This window comes from Hordeum vulgare, chromosome 5H (assembly GCF_904849725.1).
Source record: "Hordeum vulgare subsp. vulgare chromosome 5H, MorexV3_pseudomolecules_assembly, whole genome shotgun sequence".
In the NCBI taxonomy this organism is placed as follows: domain Eukaryota; kingdom Viridiplantae; phylum Streptophyta; class Magnoliopsida; order Poales; family Poaceae; genus Hordeum; species Hordeum vulgare.
Window position 1 is genome coordinate 550578780 of NC_058522.1, and position 20095 is coordinate 550598874.

The 20095-nt window shown below is 45.8% G+C and overlaps 1 protein-coding gene across 1 annotated transcript; it reads right to left on the reverse strand.

Annotated features, from left to right (window-relative positions):
* Positions 1-730: 730 nt before the first annotated feature.
* LOC123452783 lies at positions 731-4565 on the reverse strand. Its single transcript, XM_045129495.1, has 2 exons — positions 3062-4565; positions 731-1092 (listed from the first exon to the last, which is right to left on the reverse strand). The coding sequence occupies exons 1-2, from the start codon at positions 4437-4439 to the stop codon at positions 974-976; spliced, it is 1497 nt and encodes a 498-aa protein (XP_044985430.1). The 5' UTR covers positions 4440-4565; the 3' UTR covers positions 731-973.
* Positions 4566-20095: the final 15530 nt, after the last annotated feature.

Below are 20095 nucleotides of genomic sequence, written 5' to 3' on the forward strand. Positions count from 1 at the left end.
GATTTGTCTTTTTTTGCATAGCCCTCAATTCAACGTATTTAGTTCTAAAAAAAATCAGAACTTTTTGAAATGTTAAAACACAAATTTTCACAAAATTTGAAGCTTGAATTTAAAGGCCTCCATGAAGCTCGGCCTTCAAAAGCAATTTTCAAAACACGCATGACTATACAGAGAATACATGCCTACATATAATTGAAGCTATCGCGTGTCGCTCTAGATTATGACAGTTACATATCAATTCTAATTTCCATCGTTATTCCATGAGTAAGCTTTAATACTATTGCAATTCTCAAGTAAATTTCCAACGTTATTCCATGAGTAAGCTTTAATACTATTGCCCTTAGTCAGTATTGCCTTTAGTATGATCCGTTCCCTACTTCCATTCCACGGCTGCGACTAACTAATTTTCTAATCTTTCGTACAAGGATTCCTTAGTATTATTTCTAATCTTTCGTACAAGGATTCCTTAGTATTAATGGTCTTGTTCTGTAAAGAGAAACATCAAATTTACCAGCAAAACCATTTGATTTGATTTGCGCCATTTATCCTGCATAATCAGGTTTCAGACGTTGCAGGAGCACTGCAGAGCTGCGGACCTTCATCCTGAGTTGTGACGACCCTCTGTAAACTACTCTCTCCATCCCAAAAAAAAAGTGTCATAAGTTTAATACCATGTTAGTACAAATATAGTAGTACTAATGCATCGACATTTATTTTGGGACGGGGGGAGTACTAGACAAAGGGAGTAATAGATATCAAGGCCTAGGCCTTTTTCCCCCTTACAAATGATGAAAGAAATGGTGTTCAATATCAAACTTTGAAGAGGCAGGGCCTTAAACATATGATTACAGGATTCAGAAAATGTATCGTTTACTCTTACTAACAATAGATATTAATCAGTACAACATCTTCAGACCATGAATGTGGTATTCGCACTGTTGAGTTGGTTCTGTCTGCACCGCGCAACAGCATCTTAAATTTCAAAGTCCAAAATGTCCCGATCCCAGTCACCAGATTCCAGGTCTTCATCTTCACATTGCAAACTTATGATTTCCAAAGGAGTTGTCACCTTGTTGTTGTCGCGTGGTATCCCTTGAAAATAAGTGTCTCAAACTTAGTACAAGGTTGTACTAAAGCTAGTACAAAGATGAGACACTTATTTTGGGACGAAGGGAGTAATAGACAAATAAGTAGCGCTAAATATCAACGTAAACGTAATTGCATCCTGTACTTGATTTGGTTTCAGAGATCGTAATGACAATCGTGCTCTTTACCGTTAGCTATCATCTTAACTTGTCAACGAAGCGTTCTCTGAGAACACCACATGGCCATGATGTGACATTTGTGGCCCCAATGAGCAGATATCTCCTTTGTTAACCAGCTGGAAAGGTTACATCTGACACATCTCCTTTGTTAACCAGCTGGAAAGATTACATCTGACACGCTTGAAAGATTACACCTGAGCCTGTGTCCTCAGGTGGCACAAGGCAAGAGGCAGCGAGAGGGCGGCCTCAAGAAACATGGAATCCTGACTACAATCCAGGTGTAAGGATGTCGGATGAGGCGAGAGAGGATGAAGAAAACAGTTGTTGGTAGGCATGTTGCCAGAATCAAGAGGAAGACAGTCACATGAGAAGGCCAACAAGGCTAAGAAGCTGTTTGGATCTCAACCAAAACCAGCCCTACCAAAAGGTTGGCAAGCCCGTAAAATTTGGTGGCCGTCTTAACCGCTACCAAAGAGTTGCACGCCCAGCGCACCTGCGTCACACCAGTGTAAACTCAGCCAACACACGGGCTAGTTGAGGGCGGCGAAAAGCTCCGCCAAAATTTTGGCATCGCACCGTACACTCTCTGTCTCGTTGCGTTCAGGTAACTCTCCCTTTATTTTATTAGTATCTGGTGCACACTGGCTATACTTAATTAGTGGGCCCTCACACAATGCATGCAGCAGGCTACTCCACATGCGTAGCTGGCAAACATGGACGGTTGCAATCCAAACAACGATCACTTACCAAAATATTGGTCATGCCAAAAAAATTGGTGGGGCTAGATGGGTCACAATCCAAACAGGCAACGATGTGACCTGATGACTGGAAGTAACCCAACGAAACACATTCTAAATCTTTTACCAGCAGAAGAATATGTGCTAAAAGGCTCGTATATATAATCTGAAGGTACAAGACATTTGCCTCCATATACTCCCTCCGTTCCTAAATATAAGACTTCTTAGAGATTTTCATTATGGACTACATACGGATGTATGTAGACTCATTTTACAGTGTACATTCACTCATTTTGCTCCGTATGTAGTCCATATTGAAATCTCCGGAAGGTCTTATATTTAGGAACAGAGGGGGTAGAAATTAGAGGACCATCCAATTATATGCTTTACAAGAGCAATCACAATAGTGTGGTTTCTAGAGTTTGCTTCAGAATAGCTCACCAAACTAGTAGCAACAGAAGGCTGCATACTGAATCAAGAACTAGCACATGTATAGATAGTGGACAGTCCCCTGAAGAGCAGAAGATTCAACAAGTAGAAACGGAGGATTTTAGACTGCCGAGGACAATTTGACCACAGAAGGAGCAAGGTATTATCATTGATAATATGAAGTCTAGCGCACCTACACAACTGGAGCGGCTAAAACTCAAAACACTTGAAGAGCCTAAGAGAAGATTGATGGTAACAAGGATATTCGATGCTTCAGTTAATTGATATTCCTATAACGTAGCGGCACAGCACAACCTCAGAAGGCAGCATATTGGAAATTTTAGGACAGGAGTAAAGCAATAGATAGAGAATAACATAGGGCAAACAACCCTGATAAGTAGCAGAGAGAGCAAACAGTGCACAATAGCTATCAAGCATGCAAAAATGTGACGGTTCAATTACCCTTGAGAGTCGTACACACAAGCAGGCAGGGTATGTATTGCATCATAGGTAGGATAAATAAGCAAAGACACCAGTGTTGCACTACCATATCGAAGCTAATCAAATGCAACCATGTTACGTAAATATGTAAGTGCCGAGGGACATCATTTGAATATTAAGAGAGCTTACCTGTTGGCCTTACAAGGTATTTGGAGAAGACAGTTGGAAGTAGGGGAATATTGGAAAAGAAGTTTTTGTGAGCTTTCACAGCTTCTGCATTCGTGCAATAAGGGCCGTAGGGCCGTTCATTGATGTATTCAGTACATGACCGCAGATATGCATGGTTCATATCAATCATGATCATCCACGGCTGTCCAGAAGGTTTCCTCTCGTCCCTCAGTAGGCAGCACAGGGCATCCGGATCCTTTGCGCAGAAGACTGGGAACTCAGGAAGACGCTGACCTATGCCCAGATCTTGGTAATCAAGTTGCGCCCAGAGACAATGCAGGTTAATCTGGCGATGTATCTTCCACCCAGACTTGGAGTTACCATCCCTCAGGTTCTCCCTCAGGTTCAAAGTCCATATGGTGATCTTCTGGGGAGGAGGCTGCTGCTGCTGCCCTCGGCTTGTCTCGATACGCTGACACGAGCCATCATAATCATTCTCAATGTGGACGAAGAGCAGCATGCCTTGGTGGACAGCCACAGTTCGGAATCTCGACGCTAAGCACCTTGAGACCTCTACCTGCTCGGAGTAGTCTGCTTTTCCAGGGAAATGCACGATTTGAAGCACCGGGGACCCAAGGTTGGAGAAGTCACACAGCAGGACGCCCATCAAATAGTCAACCCAGCAGATGAACTGGCGGTCGAAAGCGAGCACAGCGTCGGTTGACCAGAGGATCTCTTGTTGCGGCTGGAGGAAGTGTGCCCACTTTTCAGTCTTGGAGTCGAAGACGCAGAGTTCGGCGAACATGGAGTAATTGTCAGAGCCCTCCTCTGTGTTTGGCCAGACAACATTGAGGTCGGAAACGATGTAGTGGTCGTCCGCGAGCCGCAGGATGCCTGCGGTGGAGTTGGACCTCATGCAACCCGGCCGTTCGCTGGGCCCAGTGTACAGAGGGAGCCGCTGCACCGAGGGGGAAGGACCGGCCGTGTAGACGAACAGATCTGATGGCGAGTTGATGTCGATGTCGATGTCGAAGAGGACGAGGTCCTCGTCGGTTGCCCGGACGTAGGGATACGCGGGCAGGCTGTAGGGGATACGGGCGGGTTTGGCTGAGCTTTCAGGCGGCCAGTGGAGATCGAGGTAAGAGATCCCTTCTGGACGATCCGACAAGGCGAAGGACAAGCAGCAGCGGTGGCCGGTGGCCGTGACGATTTCAACGGCGGTCTTCTTCTTATTGGCCGCCTCACGAGCAGCGTCTAGGTCGGCGTGGATGTAGGTGCGGCCTAAGCGATCCAACATCACCCAATCGGGGAAGACAACGGTCTTCTCCTCTGTCTCTGGCGCGACTTCGGTGGCCATGGCGGTCTCCTCCGCCGACTGTCGCGCGACTCCGGTGGCCATGGCGATCGGGATCGGGAATTTAGGAGCCGCCGCCTCCACAACCCTAACCCTAGTTTTCTTTTTTCGGCGGCGGTGGGAGGGGGCAGAGCTCAGAACTGCTCAACGCTGAAGGACGGGAAACAGGGGCTCGGCCTCGGCTACGTCTTCCCTTTACGCGAGACGCGAGGCGCTAAATGGGCTGGCCCAGCGCGGGACCCCCTAAACGGCCCGGCACACTCCCTGCATGTTTCCAGGGGATGCTATTTGCCGCTATGTGCGAAGCGATGTCGGGGCTTCGCACATAGCGGGGAAGCTAGCGACTCTAAGGATGCGTTTGGCTGCACGGACATGCTAGGGTGGTTGAGGGCATCTCCAACAACCTGGTTAGGGATAGCCTTTTTTTTGTTTGGTTGAAAGGGTGGTGTTATCTCATGTTTTGTTTGGTTTAAGGGATATAAATGAAGGATAAGGATGCGACCTCGGCATTGCGAAGGAAGGAGACGACCGGCTGGTGACAGAGGAAGACGAGGGGCCGCGGCATGGAGGAAGAATAGGAGCGGCCGACGACGCGGAGGTAGGAGAGCAGCGTCCGGCGGCGTGGAGCAAGGAGAGGAGCGGCCGACGGCGCGGAGGAAGGAGAGGAGCGGCCGGGTCGCGGAGGAAGCAGAGGAGCGGCCAGCTATGCGGAGGGCGGAGAGGAGCGGCCGACGACGCGGAAAGAGAGGAGCGGCCAGCTATGCGGAGGGCGGAGAGGAGCGGCCGACGGCGCGGAGGAAGGAGAGGAGCGGTCGGCGGCGTGGAGGGCGGAGAGGAGCGGCCGGCGACGCGACGGAAGGAGAGGAGCGACCGGCGTCGCGGAGGAAGGAGAGGAGCGGTCGGCGGCGTGGAGGGCGGAGAGGAGCGGCCGGCGACGCGGAGGAAGGAGAGGAGCGGCCGGCGTCGCGGAGGAAGGAGAGGAGCGGCCAGCTATGCGGAGGACGGAGAGGAGCGGCCGACGGCGCGGAGGAAGGAGAGGAGCGGTCGGCGGCGTGGAGGGCGGAGAGGAGCGGCCGGCGACGCGACGGAAGGAGTGGAGCGACCGGCTGGTGACAGAGGAAGACGAGGGGCCGCGGCATGGAGGAAGAATAGGAGTGGCCGACGACGCGGAGGTAGGAGAGGAGCGGCCGACGACGCGGAGGTAGGAGAGCAGCGTCCGACGGCGTGGAGCAAGGAGAGGGGCGGCCGACGGCGCGGAGGAAGGAGAGGAGCGGCCGGGTCGCGGAGGAAGCAGAGGAGCGGCCAGCTATGCGGAGGGCGGAGAGGAGCGGCCGACGACGCGGAAAGAGAGGAGCGACCGACGGCGCGGAGGAAGGAGAGGAGCGGTCGGCGGCGGGGAGGAGCGGCCGGCGACGCGACGGAAGGAGAGGAGCGACCGGCGTCGCGGAGGAAGGAGACGAGCGCCGGCCAGTGAACACAGCGCGCGGGGTGGATGATGCGACCCCCCCCCCCCCGTTTTGGGCGGTTGACCCCATCCCTGCTTTGAGGGAATATTCTTGGCATCTGGTAGCCTGTCCTCCCTCGCCTCGGATCCAAACAGGTGGCATCCCTCGCATAGAAGGGATATCCCTATCCTACGGTGGATATCCCTGCAACAAAGCGCATCCTAAATGGCCTGGCAGCGTCCCGGTTTTGGGAACCTTCTAGAGGTTTCAAACCGGGTTTTTTCAGTTTGAGGAAACTTCTAGAAGGTTTCTAAACCGGTTTTTTTATTATTGCTTTATTCTCTTTTCTTATTTTTCCTTTTTCGTTTCTGTTTCAAAAAATGTTCTTTAGATCCAAATTTATGCCTAAGATTCAAACAATGTCTGTGTTTTAAAAAATTGCTCGCGCTTCTAGAAAATTTCGGGTTTTTTTCAAATTGTTCCTCGGTTAAAATTTTTGTCTCAGGATTCAATTTTTTTTTCTTTCAAAAATTGTTTGTGTTTTCAAATTCAATCAACAATTTTCAAACTTGTTCTCAAGATTCAAAAAATGTTCGTGCTTTACAAAATTTGTTTAGGTATATTTTCAAAAAAATCACAATTTCAAAAATTCATTCTCTAGATTCAAAAAATATTCGTGCTTTCAGAAATTGTTCGCGTTTCCAAATACATTCAGCACATTTCAAAATTGTTCTTCGTTTCAAAGTTTGTTCTAAAGATTCCAAAAATGTCCGGGCTTTAAACATTTGTTTGCGCGTTCAATTTTTTTTGGGGTATTTTGAAAATGTTCTCCTTTTTCTAAAATTTGTTCTCAAGATTCAAAAAATGTTCGTGCTTTACAAAATTGTTCCCGCTTCCAAATTTGTTTGGGTTTTTCAAAAAAAAAAATCACAATTTCAAAATTTCGTTCTCAAGATTCAAAAAATGTTCGTGCTTTCAAAAATTGATCATGTTTCCAAATTCGTTCAGGACATCTCAAAATTGTTCTTAGTTTCATAGTTTGGGCTGGCCCAGCGCGGGACCCCCGGCACACTCGCTGCTGTTTCGAGGGGCAGGAGGCTTTGCCGGGAACTCTTACCGGAAAATGCTATTCGCCGCTATGTGCGAAGCGATGTAGGGGGTTCGCACAGAGCGGGGAAGCTAGCCACTCTAAATGGGCTGGTCCGTACGGGTTACAGAGTCCCGGTTTTGGGAACCGTCTACAGGTTTCAAACCAGGTTTTTTCGGTTTCGGGAAACTTCTAGAATGTTTCCTAAACCGTTTTTTTTTATTTTTTTATTCCTTTATTATTGTTTCTTCTTCGTTTCTGTTTCAAAAAATGTTCTTAAGATTCAAATTTATGCTTAATATTCAAAAATTGTTCGTGCTTTAAAAAATTGCTCGCGCTTCAAGAAAATTTCTGTTTTTTTTAATTGTTCTCCAGTTTAAAATTTTGTCACAGGATTCATTTTTTTTTCTTTAAAAAATTGTTCGTGTTTTCAAGTTTCATCAGCAATTTTCAAAATTTGTTCTCAAGATTCAAAAAATGTTCGTGCTTTAAAAAATTGCTCACGCTTCTAGAAAATTTCGGGTTTTTTTTAAAAAATTGTTCTCCAGTTTAAAATTTTGTCTCAGGATTCAATTTTCTTTTGCTTTAAAAAATTGTTCGTGTTTTCAAATTTCATCAGCAATTTTCAAATTTTGTTTTCAAGATTCAAAAAATGTTCGTGATTCACAAAATTGTTTGGGTTTTTTTTTCAAAAGAAATTCACAATTTCAAAATTTCTTTCTCAAGATTCAAAAAATGTTCGTGCTTTCAAAAATTGTTCGCGTTTCCAAATACGTTCAGGACATTGCAAAAATTTTCTTGGTTTCAAAGTTTGTTCTAAAGATTCCAAAAATGTCCGGGCTTTAAAAATTTGTTTGCGCTTTCAAATTTTTTTGGGGTATTTCGAAAATGTTCTCCTTTTTCTAAAATTTGTTTTCATGATTCAAAAAAAGTTCGTGCTTTACAAAATTGTTCGTGCTCGCAAATTTGTTTGGGTTTTTCCAAAAAATATTCACAATTTCAGAAATTCGTTCTCAAGATTCAAAAAATGTTCGTGCTTTCAAAAATTGATCATGTTTCCAAATTCCTTCAGGACATCTCAAAATTGTTCTCAGTTTCACAGTTTGTTCTAAAGATTCCAAAAATGTCCGGGCTTTAAAAATTTGTTCGCGCTTTCAATTTTTTTTGGGGTATTTTAAAATTCTTCTCCTTTTTCTAAATTTTGGTATCAAGATCCAAAAAATGTTCATGCTTCAAAAGTTTGTTCGCGCTTCCAAATTTGTTCAAGATTTATTCCAAAAACAGGAAAAAATAAAGAAAAACAAAAACAGAAAAATTCGGTCTAGAAGTTTCCCAAATCCGGAAAAAACGGTTGGAACCTCTAGTAGGTTACCAAAACCGGAGCTGCTGGAACTGGGCTGGCCCATCTTGTTGGGGACATCGCTACCCTAGTTCGAAGCCGCGACGATTCACCGCTCACTGGGTTTTCCGGCTTTGCGGTAGGAGCAGCGCTGCGGGCGCCCGTTTACGATCCAGCGCCTTAGGGGTCGCTGGTATGGACCGGCCCACTAGTGTGCTATCTATTTTTTTGATCTGTTTCTTTTTTGTGTTGATCCAGCAGAGAAAAAAATTTGTTACAAAAATAGAAATATGAAATCAAAATTTTTTACAGATTAAGAAAAAGTTCATATCTTTAAAAAACATTCATCAATTCAGAAAAAGTTCATCAACTTTAAAAAAAGTTCATCAAAATTGAAAAAAACTTCATCCAGTTCGGCAAAAATTCATTAATTCTTTTACAAAGTTCATTAAATTTGAAAAAAAGTTTAAAGAAATTCAAAACAATTCATGTATTTTCAAAAAAGTTCATTGAACTAAAAAAACAGTTCCTAAATCTTTTAAAAGTACATCATTTTTTGGTAAAAATCATCCATTTTCAAAAACATGTTCATGAAATTTCAAAACAGTTCATCGATATTCATAAAAGTTCATAGAATTTGAATATTTTGAAAAAGATTCATCGATTTTCACAGAAAAGTTCATCAATCTAAAAAAATATTCGTTGAAATGTAAAAAAAGTTCATAGATTTAAAAAAAAATCGTCAACACGCGCCTCGAGGGTCCGGCCCATTTACGGGCGCCACATGCACTAGTTAACAAAAATGCTCGTTAACTAGCGCGTGCGCCGCCAAAATAGGAAATGCCTAGCGGAAGCTATTTTAAGAAACGAGGATGGCACCCCTAAAAAAACAAGATGCTAAACTTATGGGTGCATTATGCATTGTTTTTACTAACTAACCCTTGTAAATATATCCAAATGATAAGTGTCATCCGTCTGACATAAAGCAATTTGGCCCAAACACCCTTCTAATCCTTGGATGCTAGTATTAATCTTAAAACACTCCACTTTTGCCACGTCGGCTACCACGGGATGTTCGCGATGGAGGAGTCATCGAACGAACTTTTTTCAATGGCTACCACACTGTAACGACCAAGATGCGGTCCTTTCCGATATGGGGGTCGAGGCCCCCGAATAGGAAAGAAGCGCATCTAAGCATTTCGCAAGCGAGTAACATAGCACAAATAATAATAAAAGTAGACAATTCGGGATTCAACTGTCTTTTTATTAATAACTCAGAGTACATCACAGATACAATCAAGGTAGTTCCGCTACGGACTACAAAACATGGAAAAGCTATGCTACCCGGCCTGTAGGCCCACGATCACGACCACGCCTCAGTCCTCTCGATAGTTCACGTAGAGGCGGTATGTCTCCTCATCGTACTGCCACGCCAGCTGGGTGCCGTCGGGATCATCTATCTCTGGGGTACCTGTACCTGTTGGGAGTTTCGGAGGAATCCGTGAGCCACGGGGACTCAACAATCTAAGACCTTGGTGCCAGAACTAGTCATGTTATTCGGTAGGGTAAGGGTGAAGTGTATCAGGCTGCAGCATCCTAAGCTTGATTAAGTGGCTAACTTACGCATAGTAATTGTGAAGGTGGTCTACACTAGCGGTCGGGATTACTTAATCATTAAGTGATCCTAAACACCTACCTACGGCATTCATGACCCCATCGTGTACCCGATCGAACAGAGATCTTCGAGGGGACAGTCACGGTTACACACACAATTGGCAATTTTATTAGCTTATGTTTAAGTTCTCTAATACCGGATGTTAACAAAATATTCCAAGTTGCCACATAACCGGGGGCACGGCTTTCCGAAAGATTAAATCCTGCAGGGGTGCTCCAACTAGTCCATCACAAACGTACACAGACCGCAAAGGCATGCTCTATCACGAATCACGTGATCTCGTCGGATTCCTTAGAGGAAAACCTCAACTCTGGGGGAAGCCAAAGCTTCACTGGGATTCCTATACGCAAGATATACCGCTAAGGTAAGACAAGGCTAGCAAGACCTCCCTGACGTGTCGACGACCCCGATAAGAGCCGCGTATCTCCGTCTCAGGACACGCCGGATGAGCTACGCGTACAGTGGCCTGATAGAAATCTCTCAAGTTGCCCTGAGTTGGCCCCGCACAGTGCTCTAGTTTGGACCAACACTCATGAGGAGCACTGGCCCGGGTTGTTGATTAAAATCCTCGGGGTAGCTATTCCCTATGCAGTTTATTATTAAGTGATTAGCAAATTAACACCAATGTTGAGTCCTGCCGAAGAAGCCTTAGCACTACGCGATTTATCAAGGGGGTCCCCATAACAACCCGAACGTGTTAGGAGCGATCAATATGGAATCAAACACCGGTAACTAAGGCGGCAATAACGGAACAAAGCACCCGGCAAAAGGCTAGGCCTCCCGTCATTTACCAAGTATATAGGTGCATTAATTAAATAACAAAATTTAAGATAGTGATATCAAGCTCATGTTATCACATGAGTCAAAGCACCTGCATCTAGCAACGCTATCATTAGTAGCTGAGCAAAGCCTACTTAGCCATACAAGTTTTGCTAGGAAGGGAACAATGTTTGGGCTCATGGCATATGAAGAGGCAATTTAATTCAGTGGTAGGCAGCGAGCAATAAGGCATGGAAACGAAAACTAGCATAACAAGTCTAGAGATGGAATCAAGGTCATATCATCTTGCCTGTGATGTCCTCAGCTTGGAATGGTTCTGGTTCGTCCTGCACGTACTCTCCTGACTCCACGTATTCGTTCTCCGATCCCGGTGCTACCCAACATAAGAATAACAACTAATGAACAGCAGCACCACAAGATGCAACAATCACATGATGCATGAGATAAAAAATGAGCATGCACCACTATTTCTATCACTAGAACAAGCAGAAGAAACTACTACAAGTTTCTGGACAGAACTGTACACTAAGCTATTTTGACATGCATGAGGATGGCATGAACAGATGCGGCTCGTGAAAACGATGCGAAACCATATAAAGAACATTGCAAACGGAGCTACGGATCAACGGAAATCAACGAAACAAGATATGAAGCTCTACGTAGAAGAATGAACACCACACCCACAATTGGCACAAATCTGGTATTCCCAGGTTGCCAAGACATGTAACAACCCAACATGAATGGAATGGAACAAGGTAGAACACCACAACATCAACTAAGCACTCACAATGATCCAAAAGACTATACTACTCAATCTGCCATAATCTGCATCTTAGCTCTTTGGGAGCTACATGCAACATAGTTACAGGCCTCCAAATATGACAAATATTATATGTGGCTGTTGCCAACCAAGAACACTACAAGCACCAGCAATAATCACAGCAAAAGGAATTAAGCTCTAGAAAATACAAGGCCACAAACTTTCCCAAAACCATCAGATCTCAGGGACTTCGTGAAAATTCCTGCACCTGAATTTCTGTCTTTGTTCTGAAGCTTTTTGACAGCAATCAAAACACAACCTACTGGAAACCAAATGATTTGAAATTTGACAGGGAGCTTCAAAAACATGTCAGGTCCAAAATCCTAGCACTGAACTAAGGCTAGTTCTCAACACAATAACCAGCACATCCTCATCTATAGGAGAAGAAAATGTTTCCAGAGTTCCCAGACTTAGTAAAATTTCAGATTGCACTAAGCTGGACTTTTTCAGCCACATGCCCACTTTGTCTAGGCATAGTTTGCATGCAAATGACACCAAGTGGTAAATGACACCACTACGGTGTAGAGCAAAACCCCTACTTCTATCACACAAAAACACATGCCCTTGGGCTCCACCTATTTCATGGAAACCAAGATCAAACTTGCAACAAATCTGAATATGTCCACTCCATGACGTATCCCAATGACAAAACTAACTTCACCACTGGATTCCTTGGGAGATTCTACCCCAAAATCATATATAATATGTGGGCACTTACTTGGAACAAATGACCACAAATTAAGGAAGAGGAAACTACTCCAAATCATGCCTAGTGAATAGGGCATCATTTCATGTAGTTTCACTATATCAACTACTACATGGTTGAGCTCATGTGCACAATGACAAAGTGACATGGGGGTTTGAACCCCATGTTTGTGTCATGCACATCAACTTCACAACCCCTACTATCAAGCTTCTCACACAAATATCATGCCATGCCCTCTCACATATGGACATGTGGAGGTGCAAGGCTTGCTTGTCAAGGTGGGATGCTACTCACACACACTCCTAGTCCATATCACCCACAAGCACAACATACTCAAGGTCAACACCACACACTTACACATATGATCTTAGCAACCAACTAGAACAAGGTCAACTCCATATATAAACACACAACCTAGTGCATCAACACATGATAGTACCTACAACAAAGAAGAAGCTACACAAGTTACCACTTCACTTGCTAGCTTTACCTAGGATAATCTACTAGGTAACTCCACCATGCACACACAACATGTAAAGCTACTCCATATATATATGGCCTCAGACACACATGCAATTCTCACAAGCCACACAATACATCACCTAACATAGATATAACAGCAAGAAAATAAAATAGAAACAAGATGCCATGACCACCTATGATTGTAACAGGAACTACAATAGCAAAGATGAAACAATATTGTAGCAAAGAGAAAAACAAAAAAAAGGGGGGACTTCCTGGGATTCAAACCCAGTACTCCCTCTGGTAAACCAGAGCACCACTACCACTCTACTAGTCACCATGCACTCGACAGAGGAGGGGAACATAGCAGGTTAACCTGTCTGCTGCTACTACTACTCTCAACCGAAAAAATGAAATAAAAAAGGGGGGAGATGCACCACCGGGGATTCGATCCCTGCACCTCCAGAGAACAAACAGAGACCACAACCACTGTGCTACTAATCGGCTACTGACAGAAGGAGGGGGTATGTCTAGGAATACCACCACTTCCCCTGTCTCTGCTCTGCACCTGCGCGCCGGCGACAGAGAGATCGCCGGAGCTGATCCTGCTGCTGCTGCACGCCTGCTACCGGAGGTCTATCACGTTCTGCTACTACTCGAAGGCTACGCGGGGAGGGAGCCCTGCTACTTTGCAACGCTGAAACCACCACAACATGAACTACTCGAACTGCTGTTGCTGCTGCTCGGCAGAGACTCGCGACAGGGAAGAACGCCGGCGCTCTGTGCTGCAGCAACTGCTACTGCGTTACAAAGGAGGAAAGACCTCAGGCTTCGAGGAGGTAACCCCTTTTGCTACTGAACCTAACGAGCACAACACACCTACACCAGCTCTGCACCACACAACATCAACTGCCGCTACCTGCTACGCACAGAGACGGAAGAACATCGCCAGACTTCCTACTGCGTACCACCCGACGGAGAAGGGGGAAGGGGAGTCTTGCTCACCTTGGGAAGGAAGGAAAAGCGTCGACCCGAAGGAGAAGGAGCCGGATCGGAGGGGAAGAAGAGCTTGCTGCAACCCTGACGCGGAACCGAGGAAGAAACCGAAGATCACCGGGACCTTACTGTTGACGAGGTCGAGTTCGTCGGTGTAGTCGTCCTTCGGAGCTCCTAGCGCCGGGAATGGAGCGCGGGCACCCTGCCCGAGCCCCCGGACATGGTCGCCGGCGGAGTTCGACGGAGACGCGGGGTAGACGCGGCGGAGCTCTCTGTCTCTCTCTGCTATTGGATCTCTACAGAGACTTACCAGGACAGGAGGAAGAATAGAGATGGAGATGGAGAGGAGAGGTGGTGGCGGCAGGAGAGGAAAGGGAGGAACCCTAGGACAAGGGGGAGCATGGACGCCCAGGTAAATAGGGGGGGGTTCTCGACGTGCGCGCTCACGGCGTCGGCGTGCCCTCTCACTGGAGCCTGACGGAAAGGTGCACGGGGGAGAGAACGGCGTCAGGGGAAAGGAGGGAGCGAGTTGGGCTTGGGCTGCCAGCGCACACGGGAGGGAGGAGAGAAGAGATGGGCCGCTAAGTGGGAGGGAGCCCACTTAGTGCGCCAGATAGAAAATAGAACCCCCTGACTATTTCCATTTACACATTAAACAGAGAAAGAAAAAATAGGCACAGGGCAAAATAAAAGGGATAAAATCAAAAGGAAAATTGCCCTAGACCTGAAAATGAACCAGCTATTTAAATAAAATACTACCAACATTTATGGGGCTACTTTCATAATTCCAAAACAGCATTTATTTATTCTGTTTTGTGAATTATATTCACCCTTAAGACCAAATACAAAACTTCAAATCAACACATCATCATCCCTACAATAAACTCTAATCTCAAGACATTTTAAAACAGCTTTTGGGAAGATGTAATTTTGAACATGAGATAAAAGGAAGGAAAAAGGGTTTTACATTCCAAAGTGGATTGAAGGTGAGAACCACCACATCTACTACACACTCCAACACCTCATGAGTATCACCACATAACCACAAGATCACAAACACCACAACTCTTCACATGATAACACGGGCAAACACAAGGACAAGACATGGCATGAAACATATGGTATGCATGCATGCAAGGAAGAACAAAAGTGACACATGAAATCATAGACACAAAGTGACATCATCATATTATGACAAGGTGGACCCACATGAGAATAGGTTCCAAATAAGGCAAGGTTACATCTAGGGCACTACACACACCACCACACCGAACCGCACACACGCCACTTCTCTTCCATCTTATCTTTATCCTCTCTCTTTTGCTTTATCACCCCCACACCACCCCAAATCTCTCTCATTGCACACCAGTTTGAAATCTCTGATAGTGGCAAGCTCCACTACGGCGACGCTGATGCAGGTGAGGAAGATGCGCGTCGGGAGCAGGTGTGCCGCCAGCCATGGATCGGCCTCGTCTGGTGCGACTCCTTTCTCACTTCACATCACCCCAAACTCTTTGGGTGGCGGCGAGCTCCACGGTGAGAGACTGCTGCATGTGAGGGAGAGATGGAAAAGATGGAACCACATGTGAGGGACCTCGGCACCGGGAATAGCTGCATCGGTGCAAAGCAAGCGCCACAGGCTCACCATCGGCATGAAGGGCTTGTGTAACCACAATCTGGACCTTGCATGCAGGTGAGTCGCCGCTTCCTTTTACTCCCCCACTCGCGCGTGCTCGAATTTCCCGGGCGATTTCCTTGTGAATCTTTAATGATCCACAAGTATAGGGGATCAATCTGTCACGCCCAGATGCGACCCTATCCTCAATTTGGCACGAAGGCCTCGTCAGGGATAGAAGCGCATCTCGTCGTGTCGCAAGAATGGATATCGTTACAAGTACATGTACTGAAAAGAAGAGATATATAATAGAATTGACTTACACTCGCCACAAGCTACATCAGGGTCACATCAGTACATTACATGATCATCGAGAGTAAGAGCAGGGTCCGACTACGAACGAAAACAAATGAGAACAATAAGAACGACGTCCATCCTTGCTATCCCAGGCTGCCGGCCTGGAACCCATCCTAGATCGATGAAGAAGAAGAAGAAGAAGAAGCAACTCCAAATGAACAATCAACGCGCTCGCGTCAAGTAACCTTTACATGTACCTGCAACTGGTGTTGTAGTAATCTATGAGCCACAGGGGACTCAGCAATCTCATTTCCAAAGGTATCAAGACTAGCAAAGCTTATTAGGTGAGGCAAGGTTAAGTGGTGAGGTTGCAGCAGTGGCTAAGCATATATTTGGTGGCTAACTTACGAGTACAAGAAGTAAAAGGGGGAAGATCTACGCATAGCGGACGTGAACTACAGATGATCAAATGAATGATCCTGAACACCTACCTACGTCAGACATAACCCCACCGTGTCCTCGATCGGAGAAGGAACTCACGAAAGAGACAGTCACGGTTACGCACACAGTTGGCATATTTTAATTAAGTTAACTTCAAGTTATCTAGAACCAGTGTTAAACAAAGTTTCCACATTGCCACATAACCGCGGGCATGGCTTTCCGAAAAGATTTAACCCTGCAGGGGTGCTCCAACTAGTCCATCACAAATTACCATAAGCCGCATAGAAATCCTCAATCACGAAGCTCGCGATCTCGTCGGATTCCCTAGTGGAAAACCTCAACTCTGAGATTACCCAAAGCATCACCGGAATCCTGATGCACAAGATATTCCGTAAAAGGTAAAACTAATCAGCAAGGCCTCCCGACGTGTCGACGAACCCGATAGGAGTCGCGTACCTCGTTCTCAGGACACGGCGGATGAGCTAGACGTCGGGATCGCTAAACCTCCGGGTGACCAGAGGGGCGCCGGACATCGCTCAGGTGGGACCAACACTCATGGGGAGCACTGGCCCGGGGGTTGATTAAATTATCCTCGGGTTAATTACTCCCTATGCAGTTCTTTAGTTGTTAGGCAAATGTAGTACCAAAGTTGGGCCCTGCCAGACCAGTTTTAAACTAAAAAGAATTATCAAGGGGGTCCCCATAACAACCCCGATCGTGTTAGGAGCGCTCATTTATGGAACATAACACCGGTAGCCGAAACTAAGGGGGCAAAGGTGGAACAAAACACCAGGCTAGAAAGGCCGATCCTTCCACCTTTTACCAAGTATATAGGTGCATTAAATTAAATAGCATTAATATGGTGATATGACAAGGAACTCATGTTATCACATGGAAGCAACTACACCTGCAACTAGCAACGCTAACAACAAGGTTAAGCAAGCAGTAACATAGCCAATCAGTGGTTTACTAGGTCGAACAGGTTGAAGGTTTCATGGCATTGTTGAGAGGCTGATATTTAACAAGTGGTAGGCAACGAGACATAAACGATAGAAGCGATAAACTAGCATGACATTGAAAGTAATGGTATCTGGGGAAATGGTCATCTTGCATGAAATCCCGCTTGAAAGAAGAATGCCTCCGTGAAGCAAATGAACCGACGTAGTCGGACGGGTCCTCACATCCGACACGCTTGCGGAACTCTATCGAGACGAAGCAAACCGGAAACACAAATCAACACACGATATACACCACACGATTCAAGACACACATGATGCATGAACGGACTAATGCAAGGCATGACAATCACAACAATCAAACACTGCACATTAGGTGAAGCTCGATATGCACCGGGTTGCATATCGACGAAACTCCACATTTAATCGTTTAGTTTCACTCCCGTTAATTTACACAACAATATTTAAAATGTTGTTAACATGGCAAGGGGTGAAGCACAAATTAAACCACCTATCTAGGCATTTTAAATGAGACCGGAAACGACATATAGCATCTCCGAAATGACCCCACGTGTTAAATCTTAATTCTGTCCAAATTTGTCCTAATCACATTTTAGGTTTGTTAAACGGCAAAACGAAGTGGTTCATGTGATTCTACTCGTTGTTCTGGTCCATTTACATATATGGCACATCTCCAACGAAGCTACGGAAAATTAGCTACGACCTAAACCGTTTTTAACACGTCGGCACGCAAACCGATGCAAACAACACGCTAACAGACTTGAACATGCATGAGAGTAGAAAATTGTTAATCTACACGAAATTATAGTCAATTTACATCTTTAAATCACTCTGATCCGATGCACGATTTAAAAGATATAAACATTTTAAAATCAATGGTTTTGTCATGAAATTAGAAAATTCGCAAGTTAAATAAGAACACTACAGGCTGACTATTTGTGGAATCTGACAACACGGTGTAAGCTACTGGGTGTGCAAAACAAAAACAGATGCACGGTTTAAAAGATATAAACATTTTAAAATCAATGGTTTTGTCATGAAATTAGAAAATTCGCACGTTAAATAAGAACACTACAGGCAGGGTCTGACTATTTGTGGAATCTGACAACACGGTGTAAGCTACTGGGTGTGCAAAACAAAAACATGCAAAATAATGGGTCACCTGGGACTTGAACCCTGCACCTCTCGGATGAACAAAAGAAAGGCCAGGCCTTGACTTCGTGAATCAGCAAGCTGGGCGACGGATTCAGACCTTGGGGCGGTGACGGCGAGCCTTTCGGTGGCTGGACGCGAGTGGGGCTGCGGGGAAGCTCGCGGAACGGGCGGACCGACTTGCCCACGTCCAGATCCACCACTTGGTGGTCCTTTGAAGGCGGCCGACTGGGTCAATGGCGACGGCCATCCATGGTGTTGCTCCTGAAGAAAAGGAGAAGAGGAAGAGTGCTGAAAGGGGGAGAGCACCAGCGAGGGGAAGTAAGCAAGGGCGCACTGTGTACTAGCCTGAGCAGCGACGGCTTGGGCGCGGGGATCCACCTGGGTGCAGCAACGCACGAGGCGATGGGGCGGCGGGGCGCAGCACGGCGGGGACGCAGGAGGAGCAGGCTGAGGCGAGGCACATGGGCTAGCTGGGAACCGATCGAGGAGGGAAGAGAGGATTGGGCGTTGGGTTTCCTCTCCGGGCAGGTGGCGGCACTGTCGGGACGAGGGGGAGAGGATCGAGGCGAGCCCCCCTGGCGCTAGGAGAGCGAGGTAGGGAACGAGACGAGAGAGACCGAGAGGAGATCGAGGATCGAGGTCGTGCCTCGTTCTCTCGTCAGGTGGCGGCGCTAGGTGGGGAACGGGCCCCTCGCGCTAGGGTTAGGAGGGAGATGGGCCAAGAAGTCCACTGGCCATCCCTCTCCTCACCGAGAAAACACACATGCTTTTTTTAAATAAACCAAAACGGCTTTTGAATTTGAAACCAAGGTAGAAAAAGGGGTAAAGAATAAAACGAAAATAAAATAAAACTAGGCTTCTAAAATCTTGTGCCAAATAAAAATAAAATTGGGAATTTTTTTATACGAGTAAAAATTAAATGTCTTTTAAACAAAAACTCTGTTTTGAAATAAAACAAAAGGAGGATAAAAAATAAAACCTAGAGGGTTGCCCTAGTTTATAATAAGAATATTTTTAAAAGGGAAGGAATATTTTTATTTAGGCCAAACCGGAAGCTAGGATTGCCTCAAAAGAATTAGGAGAGGGGAGAAGAGTTTGCAGGTGGCTAGGGTTTCGGCTCAGATCTCGAGGAGAGGAGGTTAGGGGTCCATATTAGACATGGGAGGCACATATATAACAAAAAGGGGGGCTAGGTTCAACAGCTTTCGCCCCGGTTTCAACCGCACGGTCGGGATCGAACAATTCCGCACGCAGGGACAGGTAAGAGGCTGTGTAGAGTGGTTAGCCGGAGACGAGAGGGAAAACGGGCGACCCGGCAACGTAATTTTTAAAACACCGATAAACATCCGACGATAGACCGAATACGGTGCCGCTATGGTCGACCGTTCGGGTACCAGACAGACTCCGATTGCGATGAAATTTGACAGGCGGCCTACCTATATAAAAATAAGACTGCACGTCAAGTTCCAACCCAATCAGACAAAGTTTAACATACACTTTTAAAAACAAGATTTAAACGATGTCACGGGCGCGTGCGAGTGTGGTCGGGCTAAACACGGGCAACGACAGAACCGACAACTAACAACGGATGCAAGTTTTAAAAACTGACGGCAACGGAGATGCCGATGCAATGCAGTGCGATGATGATGCGACAAAAGAAAATATACACACGACGAAAACGGAATAGAAGGGGAATCTTCTGGAACATCGACATCGGGCTGTCACACAGTCGTAGTACTTTCGTTAAGTAAGACTGTAGAACCTAACGAGCAACAGAAGAAAATGACAAATTCTTTTCAACACGGTATTCTGTGCAAGTACTGAAAGTAGCGTTAACAGATAGTTTTGTAGAAAGGTAATTCGTAACAAGTAACAAGTTGCAATAGTAGAAAAATGCAGCAAGTTG